The 12,938-nt window shown below is 43.5% G+C and overlaps 1 protein-coding gene across 1 annotated transcript in view; it reads left to right on the top strand.

Moving 5' to 3' along the window:
- Positions 1 to 1,742: 1,742 nt before the first annotated feature.
- REXO1 (REX1, RNA exonuclease 1 homolog (S. cerevisiae)) overlaps positions 1,743 to 12,938 on the top strand; it is a 32,401-nt gene continuing 21,205 nt past the window's right edge. Inside the window, exons 1-2 of the mRNA XM_009577608.1 lie at positions 1,743 to 1,785; positions 9,014 to 10,797. Of these exons, the coding sequence (XP_009575903.1) occupies positions 1,743 to 1,785; positions 9,014 to 10,797 (1,827 nt within the window). The remainder of the gene's footprint in view (positions 1,786 to 9,013; positions 10,798 to 12,938) is intronic.

Consider the following 12,938-nt stretch of genomic DNA (forward strand, 5'->3'; position numbering starts at 1 on the left):
GCTCTTTAAATGTAAAAACCCAACTTTAATCATCCTCAGCCCATGCGTCATCACAGGATCGAGGCTGTTGTCTTCTTCACCTGTCAGCACGTTGTGAGGGGCTGCACATTAAACTCAGCAATGTTTGGTGGGAGCAGCCTGTCTGCACTGTCTGGGATTGCCTTTGTAATTACTTATATTGCAGTGCAGGTTCATGCCATGTGTAGAAAGGATCAAAAAAAGTCTTTAACAGATGTATTTTCCTTCCTGTAGTTGATGTTGTGCAAGATTAGCTTCTTGTAGGAAAGAGCTTTTATTATTGTATTTGCTACAGGGAAATTGAATGAGCAGAAATGGAAACTTATGAACTGCCTTTGGTATTTCTTCACCGAGAGAGGAAATCGGGTCGTTCGGTGTTGGGTGCTCTCGTCCATGAACTGCGTGTGGGGGGCATTGCTAAGACTGCTTTTTTTTTTTCTGCATTTGTTTTTAGGACAGTAATTACCAAAATGTCTCCAGTGGATGTTTTTTTAACTGAGTTTTGAAATGAAGAGTAGAAAACCCACTTGACGGTAAGGTTAGGACATGTCTTTTCATGTAAATCAATGTCATGGCTTTCCAGCGGTTAGGGATTTCTGGTCATTTAACTAAATTGTCAGTTATGGCAGTTTTCCTGTGGGTGGGCAGGTGCAGCTGCTTTATGTGTCGGGATTTCAGTGTGGGCTGGCAGGGCACTTCCGATTTTTGGTCTTTCTGCAAGTGGTGGTGTGCCTGTGGGGAGACTCGGCCCTGAGCTTGTACGCAGCTCTTCCTCGCTCCAGTTACAGACGAGTGAAAAGCAGGAGGTGGGAGCAAATCTCCTCTGTCAAGCCGGAAGGATTTTGAAGGCTAAAGGTGCAGCGACCTGCTTGGGTGTCAGAGGCACGAGCCTTGTGCTGGCGTTGGCAAGCTCCCGGGGCTCCCTTCTGCCCGCCATAGGAGCCCTTTGTCTATTCTTACAGGATTTCTCTCTCCAGTGTGGAATATCTTACCTGACATTTAAATACTTCCTCTGTTTTTTTTTTTCCCCTCTAGTCAAACACCACGGTGCTGCGTTAGCACTGGAGAAGCGGAAGGCACAGTTTACTAGTCCAGGGTTTCCCAAACCACTTTCCCCTGGCTACCCTGTGCTGGGCGAGGTGGGTCGGAGGCGCTGGGGCGGCATGTCGGCTCTTGTAATACCGGAGAGGCAGCAGTGCTGGGCTGCAGGCAGGCACGCACCAACAGGCAGGGCCAGGTCGTCTCCCTGCCCCGCAGCCTCCTCCCCGCTGGGACCGCGCGTGGGCTGCGGGGCTGGAGGAGTCTGGTGGCGTTGGGCTCCGACTGGGGAGCGTGCTGCTGGCGGGACGAAGGGTTCGCTTAGCACGACCCTGGGGATCGCTGTTTGGGAAAGCGCTGTGCTTGCCAACTTGTGTTGCTCAAATCAAGTAAAAAGCAACATGTACAGTTGGGGAGTGGGGAAAGTAAGATGTCAAAAATCCCCCAAGGTGATAGTAGGAAAGAAGAAAACAGTCAAAAAGTCCCTGCAGACACTTGAGTAAAACCCAGTCCGACCTGGGAGTAAATGAGGGTGAAGGCGGGACTTTGGGTTGGTAAGTCCTGCCCTAATTATCTCTGCAGCCCAGAAAGTGCTGTGTCAGCACATGGTCAGTGGTATTGTGCCATAAGCCTTTGCCGGAGTGTCTTAGCAGTACCAAGCAGATATTAAAAGCCTCGAGTACAGCATGAACAAATACCTGCAATATTTATTAACCGCGGGGAGCTCAGGTAATTCTTTGAAGTTTTTGACTTACTGTGGAGTGAACTTGTGTTTTTGTGTGGGTTGCAGTACATGAAGAAGCAGCTGCGAGAGAAGTGCCCTCTCCAGAGAGGCTTTCACGTGTCAGCCATTCATTTAACATGAGACTTTGGTCCTCAGGGTTACATCTGCCTCTGAAATATATGGACTATGCAAAAAAGTCAGTCTGCTTTGGAGGCTTTAGTTGCACAAGGATTTTCATTTCTCTGTGAGATCTAGCCTTTTTATTAAAGAGAGGATCTGTGCTGAGAATCGGGGAGTGTGTTAGGTTAGCTGGTTAAAAGAGTCTGCGGAGCTGCAGGCGTCTGAGTCGTAAAGGAGCTGCAAAGTATTAATTCCAGCTTTTGAGTTAACTGAAGTCGGACAGGTTTTAAAACCAGTTTAAGTTTTGGTTTTAGTCCTTCATAAGTCACAACTGAGGTTTTTAAATGTAATATAGCTTGAAAGGTGCTTTTCTTCAGTTTTTAACTTTGTTTTTCAAAGTGTCCAGTTGTGACTGTATTGAAATACTGTTGTTTTTTTTCTTAAATGGGAGTTCTTCACCCGAAATAGTAAAAGAAATAAGACAGGTGTTGAGAAGATAAGTTATCTTAAGCAAGCCAGAGAAAGGCTGGAAAATTAAGGAACTGGTGGGTGAGAAGTAGTGTTACTGCTTTTGACCATGCTGGTCAAAGTAAGTTTTCAAGGCAGAGTTGAATAGAGAGAAAAGAAGACGCCAGAATACTTGAAGTATTTCTTTTTTACTTCTGCTGCTTTTAAAAGAAGACTTGCTTTAGTAATTAAGTTCTGGAGTAGGTCCTTAGTTTGTAAGGATTCTATACAATCTCACTTGTACAGGAGATATGGAAATGTTTTCTGGTTTGTCTTTTTGTCAGAAATAGAAAAAATAAGTCTCTGTTAATTTTTTTTTTTCCCCCAAACAGAATTTCAACTTTTCTTGTATATTGAGGAATAACTTTAAAGCTAAAGTGAGAGAGGGAATGGAAAGATCTCCAAAGAATCCAAACATTGAATATCCAGATTAATGTATCATCGATTTTAAAATGGTGAGACGCCTTCTAGCCTGTGTGATGACAGGCTGTGGGGTCGGGGTAGCAGCCTGGGGAGCAATCGTGACATTTGGGGTGCCAGCCTTTGCTTTCTGCCCCTCTCCTGGCAAATACACCAGTTATGTTTCTCACGTTCTTTCCTAGGTTATGGGAGAAATGTACTGATAGTGTGAGTTCCACTTAGGTAAACATTACATTTATCACAGATCTTGACATGCCTCTGATGCTCTTGCCCTACTGCTGTTGTTTTAGCACCGGAGTGGATGGGACTGTAAATCGCTGTGGCAATAGAGGAATGTAAATGATGGCTTTTGCATGGGCCAGACCATCTTGTTCTGGCTTTTGCATCCCTGGATTTAACTAGTGTTGCTATGTGAAGCAGTGGCGGTCCCAGCTGTCCTCCAGGACTGTCTGTGAGGCTATCAAGAGGGTGAAGCTACCATATTTAGTAGGCTTGAGGACCTTTTAGATGCCTCTTCTGCTGTGGCAGAGGCAAAACTGCACAAAATTGCAGTTTTCTTGAATAAAATTAGGAGGTGTGTACTGTTTCCCTGAATGTTGCCGTCTGAGCTGCTTTGAGGGGTGTGCCCTAACGTCCTCCTGTCAAAGCGAGCTTCCTACCCAACTGAGTCGCTCCCTGATAACGCTGCCTGCCCGGGAGTGACATGGCCCACGTTGGAGCTGCTCCCTTGCTGGATTGAACCCGCTCAGGGTAGGTCCGTGTCTCCTCTCCGGCCACAGCGTGTCAGCAGCCTCAGCCTCAGGCTGCTGAGCTGAGAAAATGGCTTATGGCTTGTACGAGGGTGATGTCTGGCTGCTCTTGTCCCTTGGCGTGATCCACCCCTCCTTATGCTGGTTGTGGCCCCCTCCGGTGAACCCCCTGGTCAACCAGTTCAACCCACCGAGACAGTCCTTCGGTGGCACGGAGCACTTAACGTTGGCTGACAACATCTGGTGAAACCATACCCTGAACTTAAACAGGCTTTGTCACAGCAGGTTTAGAAATACTGCAGTGTGATGGATGACTGTTCAAGCTTTTTTCAGCCTTGCTAATATAAGACTTTCTTTTCTCGTATTTGCTTCCTTTTTTCCACTAAAGAAATGACTGTGTTGGTTCATGATGTGCTTTGACGCTGTGGCATCACATACCTCTCATGGAGTAGCAAATGCAAGGAGTGGGGTGCATGGGGAAAGGCCAGCTTGGACTAGACTGGCTGTAATACCTCTCAAACCTTGCTTCCCCATATGTTCTTAGACCAGCACAAGGTTATCTATGCTTTTAGTACTTTTAATAATTAAGTTTAGTATTTAAAAAGAGAAAGAAGGAGCAAAAAAAGTCATTAGGACTAGGGTTATATTTAAAGTAGAAGAAACATTTCTCTTAGCTCCTCTTACCTGCCCTCCTAACCCATTTACTCTGGATAATTACTTGAAATGTACTATTTTAAATCTCTGTGTTAATTATTTCCAAATGGTTGGATATTATTGTTAAATTAATTGTTGGAAATTTGCTTTGGGTGCTCGCAAATGAGGTCTGCACCAAAAACTGCCATTTCTTTTGCGCTGTTTAATTCTGAAGAGTAGCAAAACTCAGCCTGCTGGTAAAGCCTTTTTGAAACATTTTGTTCTTGAGAAACCACTGTCTCTTCTGTGAAGCATTAAATGAAAAGCTTAAAATAATTTTCCAATGGTGATAATTTTTCTGTAATCGCAAAGGTTGTCCATTTGCTAAGTACTGGCACTGTAAACACAGGCAAGCTGTTAAGCTAACAAAGCTGTTCTGATGACGTTAAAATAAAAATGCCTTTTTTTTTTTTTTTTTCTCCAAAGAGGTCTCCCAACAGCTTTCACCTTCCCCATCTCCTGATGAATGCACCTTTTGTTGCCAGCTCCAGGTGAACCAGGAAAATGGGTGACTTCATTGGCAGTGGGTCTTGAAAATGTTTGCTGTTTTTTGGCCTGTGCTGGTCCCTCTGCAGCTTGGCCAGCAAACCTTTCCGTTTTGAGATATGAATTGCCGTAAATTTGAAAGTTTCTAATTTTTGTCTCCCTTTTGTTTAGCAGCAGCAGCTGCTGCTGCTGCTTAGCAACTCTGTGTTATATCTGGAAGGAAGGTAGTTGTCATCTATGACCCACATGCGTGCAAGAGCTTGACTCCTCTTCCAAAACCTGCAGGTTTACAACCACCAGTACGTGTCATACGTTCGGGTTTTTCTGTATTTAAAGCATCTGAAACATGTGTTCTGGTAGGGTGCTTGAAAAAAAAAAGACATCTTTTTCTCCAGAATGATTCACTGTAAAATAAGTTTTAACATCAAACAGGTGACCTTGTACTCCCATTATTCATTTAACGTCAGCCTTTGTTTACTGCCTTCGCCTGTTGCACAAACTAGAAGGACCAGTGTACAGCAAGGAGTCGCTAGCTTATAGAAGCTCTGTAGTAAAACAGCTCCACCTTAGAATTGAGGCCTCGTTTCCCAGAACCAACATGACTGTAACCAGGAAAAAAACAAGCAACCTTGTTTTTTTGGAAGAATCTTGTTTTACGCTTCTGTATGCTCTGTGCTGAAATGGCTGATTTAAGTGCAGTTCATTTTGGTATATTCTAAAGTAGTTCTAGGTTAAATAAATTGTTCACTGAGGTCCTATGTAAATTATTAATAATTTGTTTTGTATAGTGTTGATGTTAACTTCAGCTTTTTGTGTCTCAGAGGGACTATTTCATATGTCTGAGGTGCAAACTATTTTAATAAATTAATGTATTTTAAAGAGTGTCCTGATAGCAGTTGAGTTCACAATCCTATGAGGAGTTGTAATCTCAAGTCTCATTATCTCATGATTCTCAAAGGACAGTGTAGACTCTCAATTTTACATCCATCCAAAAAGAGTTGTTTCACTATGTGGTGCCTCTCACTTACTCATTTTGCTTCAGCAGAAATACTACAGGCATCTTGTATATCAGAATAGCAAAACCAGTGTAGTTCATCTTGTAGTAATCTTTCTCTACACCATGGGTATTCATATTAGTGTTTGAAATGGAGAGGAATAAATGCAAAAGCTGAGGAAGACTCCTTTGAATCTTGTATCCAGGTTGTAAGAAGGGGTGTGTGGGTGTAGCTGGGTGCCTGCCTGCCTGTGTGGGACTGGGCTCAGTCGTGCAGAGATCCTTTCCTCTCCTGGGTTCCTAGGAGTATAATTAGGCATCTGAAAAGGTGGCCTGATTTCAGATAGCATATTTAATTTCCCTGACTTTGGGGACTTTGTGTATATGGCTCTCCCTATATATACAGGTGTGTATATGTGTGTGTGTGTGTATGTATATATATAAATAAAATCCCCTTCTGCTTGTGTTTCCACTACATTATCTGCAAATGCATCATGGCCAAAGGTGACAGTCCTGATTAGTATCGTGGAGCCCACTTACACAAGTGTCTTTCATGGAAAAGGTAGCCTTTGATCAACGGCGCTTGGGTAATCCATCAGGCCTCCTACACGCCTACAAAAGAGCTCTTCCGTGACGATACCTCAAAGCCTGCTGGCATTCTCAGAGATTATAGTGTATTTTTACATCTGGTCATTCCATTGAAAAAAAATGTGCAAATTAGTTTTATACTGTAGATGAACAGCAGAGAATCAGATGAGGTCTGTGCTTAGGTTGTCTTCTACTTTCTCTGTATCCTGATATATTTAAAATAGTTTGCTTTTCTGCGTGGACAAAATGTCTTTTGTGTAGTTTGGGGGGGGGGGTTGGTGTGGTAGTGGGGTTTTTTTATTATTTTGGCAAGTCTTTAGATCCAGACTCTGTATTCTCGCCTCTGTTTACAGGCCACCTAGTACTTATCTCTGCACTAATTGCCAGGCTTTCAGCTGTTCCCTTAACAATGCTTGTGCTAAATTTTAAGTCTCCATCTTGAGTTGGAGGGTAATAGCTGACTCCTCCAGACTTCACTGCACTGGTCTTCTCTACCACTACGGAATTGATGTTTCGCAAAGTGGTGAGAAATGTGGTGGTGGGTATGGAGGGCTCTCTGTTCTTTATCAGCTGTTAGGCTAATACTTATACCTAATTATTTTGATAATCTGTTTATATATACGAGCCTTGATGATGATGCTGTTTGCATCTAGGTTTGTTTCTGTTTTTTCCGAGCTACCTGCATTTCTTTGTGGTTTCTTTTTCTAATGAGGCTCTGGATATCAGTCTGTCCGGTGTACACCATCCGCTGAGATGCTCTGGTTTGCCACCTCCTCCCTCCCTCTCTCCCCCAGGGTGTGAGCTGTGCTGGGCGTCGTAATGGGGAAGCGCAGATGCTAGTTTTGGAAATGCTCTGTGTGTCTTGGTTGTAAAGCACTTTGCAATAGGCGGAGGGGGAGCTAGTTATAGAAAAATATCACCTTGTTCCTTTTTCCCCACATTTCTGGTCCTGAGCACAGCTCAGACTGTTCTTTGGAAGATGGTGACATCATGCTGCGATTGCCCAGAGTCCCTGCTCAATCAGGAGCTAATTGGTTTGGAAAAAACCTTTGCAAACCCAAGGGGGTAAAAAGTGTTTTATGAAACCACTGCCTTTATTTTAACCCAGTCTCTATTATTCTGCTTGCTTGGAGGCTAGTTCTGCCAACTCTTAGGCAGGTTCTTTCCTTATTACCAAAGGGAGCTGTGCGTTCATGGGTCCTCTCAAAAAAAAAAAGTCCAAGAAAAAACTCAGTCTTGTGAGAATGGTAGAAAAGACTCCTGTAAACACTGTTCGTTTCTGGCTGTTACAAGAAATCCTCTCATCCCTGTTAGACCTGAGAGGTTGGTTTTTTCCCTATCTTTTATCTCTCTGCTTATTGTTTTGTCCTTCTACATATTCATGTTGGAAAGCCAGTTTTACTATTGTCCTTCTAGGAAATAACAAAAAGTTCCTCTGGAACAGCAGCATGTAGAGCCACTGATAAAACGAGAATTGAAAACTGTTCAAAGTGAAAAAGCAGCCATTAACTTAACCGTAGCTTCTGTTGGCTTGCTAAACGCAGTCATCTTTATTGCTGGGTTCCTCCATTACTAGTCTAATTTTTCAAGGTGAAGTTATTTTCCTGCCTGTTCTTTGGCAAGCAGGGTGCCTGTCACTCCGCACACGCGTGTAAATGATGTCCTTTTCCTTTCCTTTTCACCAAAAGTTGGAAAGGTAGGTAGGAGAGTTTGGAACACCACGGCAGAAAGTAGAGAGCGTTTGTACTTGTGACAATTGCTCCCGTGTTCTTTTCAAGATGAACGTTACAGATGAGCTTTAACGGACTCTGCAGTTGTAAGTTGTCCCTTGGATGGGTTGCTTTAGCATTTCCATATTGTTCCATAGGATGGACCATCACTCACCAAGAGCTCTCCTGTAGAGCTGTGCTTGGAAGAGGCATGCAGCGTTCACAGCATATTCTCTGTTCGTAGTCCTAGAAATGCCTGTGTAAGAGAGGCCACCTAAGGGACTTGTCTGAAAAGACAATGTCAGAAAAGAGAAATGTTCTGGGTGCTTAATGTTCCTGTCTTGGTGGTTGTTCTGTGTGGTTGAGTTGTGTTGCCTTTGGACTTGTAGTTTTTTCATATTAGCAGCACTCAGTTTGTCAGACCAAATAAGACTGGTTTTCCTGCAGTTGCCGTGAGAAATACTGAGCTTTGAGGAATATTGGGGGCTTTCAGTGGGCTGTAGGCATTGGCATCGATAAATGAGAACCTAATCCACAGTTCTTGTGCTGGAATCCTCTTTCCTCCCTTGGTCGCTTCATTGAATTAAGCAGATAATTCTGTGCATACGCAGCTCCTCTTGGTCCTAATACAGTGATTATTCTTTGGTGCCCCAAAGAATATTTAATTTATAGAGCTTTTCCATGAGTAATAAAAGCATTTTGTTAATAGATCTTTAGTCCTTAAATCCCAGGAATAGTTTGTAAAATCTAGTCTAGCCACACACCTGCCGCTGGCCAGAGAAATGTGACTGGTGGCTTTTGGTATCAAATGTCTCTTCTGTGGTGACAAGAGCATGGCTTTTGGTAGTGTCTTTCAGTACTGGGTTTTGATGAGGGCAGACCTTAAAAAGACCTTTTTAAATTTTGCTCCAAAGAAAATTTTACCTAAATTGCTGGCAGTAAATTATTTTTTCCTTCTCTTTTACAGAACGAGGCTATGATCCTTACAATCCAGAGCTTCCGAGGCCCTCGCTGGAGGTGGAGGATGGTGCTTTGGCTGACATTACAGATGTGACACCTGGTATTCTGGAGCTGGAGCTGGTAAACAAGGCCATTGAGGCAGTCAAAAACGAAGTTGAGAGAGAGCAGAAAAAGTATGAGGAGCTGCTAGAAACAACAAAGGAGTTCAGTGTTTCAGAGGCCTCCTCGCTGATTTCGAATACGTCCGTGTCAGCTGCTGGGACACAAAATGATTCCTTTACCTCCTTAGAATATAATCCAGGTAGCTACAACTTTAATAATAACTCGGACTACAACCCTACTCCTCTTGCTGCTGCTAACCGGTCAAGTAAATACACTTTGGATACTTCCCGATCTAAAGGTAGCTCGTTGGAATATGTTCCCAAGGCTGTAGTACAGAATAAAAAATACAGTAGCACTGTCACTAACAATAAATATGTGATTGATGACTCGAAGCCTTCTACAGACTTGGAGTATGACCCACTTTCAAATTACTCGGCCAGGCTTTTGAGCAAAGCCACAACAAAGGAGCCAAAGGGGTCTAAAAGGGGTAGGGTGTCTAGTTATGAGGAATCTTACTCTCCGTCGCGAAAGAAGCTCTGTGAAGTACCTGATGACTATGAAGTGTGTGCCAGGTTCTCTTCCTCTGAAGATGAGGCTGATGTGGAATATAAGCCAACTTCTGTTAGTTCACAATCAAAAGCTGGTTCTGAAAGCGAATCAAATGACGGGTTATCCAACAAAGAGCAGAGCACCAAACTGGATGACACTGCTTCCCAGGATAGCAAAGAAGCGGCAGCACAGTATGGCGTGGAAGACCTTCCAAGTTCACAGAAAAATCTTGCCAAAAACTTATCAGACAAGAATGCAAAAGCAGCGAAACTGTGTTCTGGTAAGAACGACCAGGAAATTGAAAATAAAAACAAAGACTCAAAAGACAAAACAAAAAGGAAGAAATCAGATGTTAGTAAAACACCTGGCCTCAATGAGGTTGGTAAGAAGGAGAAAAGTAAAAATACAGAAAAAGACAAAGTGCTCAAGAAAGAAGAAAAATTGAAAACGAAGAACGAAGAGAAAAACTGCAAAGATAAAAGTGTCAAAGTGAAAACCGATGGGAATTTAAAGAAACCTGAAAAACAGAAGTCAGAAAAAGTGGATGGGCTTAAGAAAGAAAAGTCCAAGTCCACCAGCAGTAGTTCAGGGAAAAGCAAGAGTGAGGGTGTCATCAAAGGCTCTAGTACGGAGAAGCTGGGGAGCAGCAAGAAAGACTCCAAACTGAAAACAGCTGACGTGAAGAATGGTAAGGAAACCTGTGATCGTAAAAACAAAGAGAAAGGGACCAAGACTCCAGCACTGGAGCGAAAGAAAGAAAAGGTCAGTTCTACAGGAAAAGGAGATTCAAAGAAGGGTCGGAAGCAGCGGAGTTTGAGTCATGTTGACCTGTTTGGCGATGAGAGTGGAGATGATGATGACAAAGGCCGGCCTTTGCCATCCACATTACTTGACGTGAGCTCAGACTCGGATGGTGATGACTGTGGTTCAGACTCTGAGAGTGAAAATGAAGGGACAAAGAAAGTGAAGCGCTCTAAATTGTCAAAGTCGTCGTCATCTTCCTCAACATCTGATGACATTGATTATTCCATCCTTGAGAAGGACTTGGACTTTGAGTCAGATCCAATGGAAGAGTGTCTCAGGATTTTTAATGAATCTACAGATGTGAAAACTGAAGACAAGGGAAGGCTGGGGAAACAGGTAATGCTAGTTTGGGTTGATTGGTTCTCTCACATCTAAATGTGAAAGGATTCTGGTTCAGTTTAGTGGTGTTGCTTATTTCAAGTAGCTGAAGAGGGCTACGGAGGGAGACTCCATATGTTGGAAGAATCTCATCCTTGTCATGACTGAGTGCTTTGAAGAGTTTGCTCCTGAGTTTACCTTGAAAGCTTCTGTGAAGTGTAAGGATTCAATTACCTTTTGTGTGGAAGGCCTTTAGCTTTCAGGGTTATCAGTTACTTCTGTCCCCATCTGGCCTAAGAACCATGGTGGCCTGGATGGCTGGAGAAGAGGCTTCAGAAAGTATGTTGTGGGTGTTTCAAAGGTAATCCAAGTTTGCTAATCTGGGTGATGCCTTCTTGCAGCATGGTTTAAGGAATGTAGTGGCCGGTAGAACCAGGACAATGTGTTGCTGCAAGTAAATCAATGTAGTTGGCACTGGATACTTCAGAGACTCCCCAAATTACTGTTTCCTATTTTAAATGCAAACTGCAGATACTTTATGAGGATCTCCGGATACCTTGTAGGTGGAGCAAATAAGAAATGGAGGGTAACATTTCTTCAAAAGGTGCAAGGGGTTTCAGAATAAGGAGGTAAAAAGACAGCATTTACATAAAAAGGCTTCTGCCAGTGTGAGGTGGTCCCCAGAGGATGCAAGACCCTGGTTTTCCAAGATTAAAACAGAACGGAGCAAGTGTAAAAGGCTAGAAAGCAGCTGCTGGCACTGATCCTCTGACAGCCTCTGAGGCAGGGAAGTAGGAGCAGGCAAAACTCATCCTTCATCTTCTGACATCCAAGTTCGACTGGGCAGCAAGAGCAAACCCTCAATCCCGGGAGTGGCTGCCTGTGCATGGGCAGGATTGTTTGACTTGCTGTCTGACCCAGAACGCCCAGGTTTTCTGGTTGGGATGATTTTGCTTGCGTACAGAGCAGGTGTTCAGGGAATTGGATTGGAAAGAGCTTTAAAAAAAGAAAAAGGTGACAAATTTGGCAACATTGAGAAAACACTCCAAACATGTCTCTGGCGTTATCTGTCTGGCACATCTGTCTGCTGAGTATCGGGGTTGCTGAGTCAGCTGTATTACCTGGGAGTCTTAGTGGGGCAAGGTGACAAAATCGGGTGCCCTCTGTGTGCGGGGGGACAAGGGGTGCCAAAGACCGAGTGCATCCATCCAGGGAATTACTGAGTGGCTTCAACTGCAGCTATCGCTATCCTGTGTCCAAAATATAGTGGAGGTACTGGGACTCCATCAGGGCTTCCAGTGTCTTCCAGTTGAGACCCCTTCAAACACAGCAGGACTCCCTTTGGGATTATTGATCTGAAGGAGGGGCAGGGAAGTGCAGTAGGAACCATGCGACTGCATGGTGGAAAGCCAATTTCTCCCGGTATGATTGTTTGTTGACTTTTATTCTAAAAATGGCATCAGGAATTGGTGCTGGTTTTCAGGCTTTTGTTAGCTGGGTGGGTGAAGTGGCCGTGAACAACATTTTTTCCATTCATGACCATCTGTATGTGGAGGACAAAGTGAGCCGGGATCTGCAGCGTGGGGAAGAGAGCTCATCTTTTGAAAAGAATAGCTGGACTATTAAAGCTTTTTGCTGAACTCTCTGTTGCAATAATGTCCCCTATCTGTTCTGAGAGAAGTCTGTGTTGCTGACAAGTAAAGACTTTTTTTACACTTATATGAAATGCCTTGGTAGAATAAACTATATAAAGCAGTTGTGTGTAATGATTTTCTTCTGAACTATTAAGCATTACTTGATTTTGCTTGTTTAGAATTCAGCTTGCTTTCTTCAGTGTTTAGTGTAATTCCCGGCTAGGAATGAGCGCTTTATTTTTGGCTTTGTTTCTTCAAATTGTGTGGTTTAAGTGAAAATAGTATAAGGGCATGCAATCTATAGTGGGAAATGCTAATCCATTTAGAGCTTTCCAAATACGGGATGATTCAAAATGGACTGAATTCAGAAAGTGCTGAACCAGGGGCTGCCACTCACTGCAAACAGTTAATTCTGGCATGGAGTGGCAATGTTCAGCTGTCAGCAGCCACGTGGGTTTCCTTGCACGTGCTTTACCTTCTATCCCTGCACTAAAATTTTAATTTCCCCCTGTTTTGGAAAGGGAG

Source organism: Fulmarus glacialis, unplaced genomic scaffold, assembly GCF_000690835.1.
Source record: "Fulmarus glacialis isolate BGI_N327 unplaced genomic scaffold, ASM69083v1 scaffold4460, whole genome shotgun sequence".
Lineage (NCBI taxonomy): Eukaryota > Metazoa > Chordata > Aves > Procellariiformes > Procellariidae > Fulmarus > Fulmarus glacialis.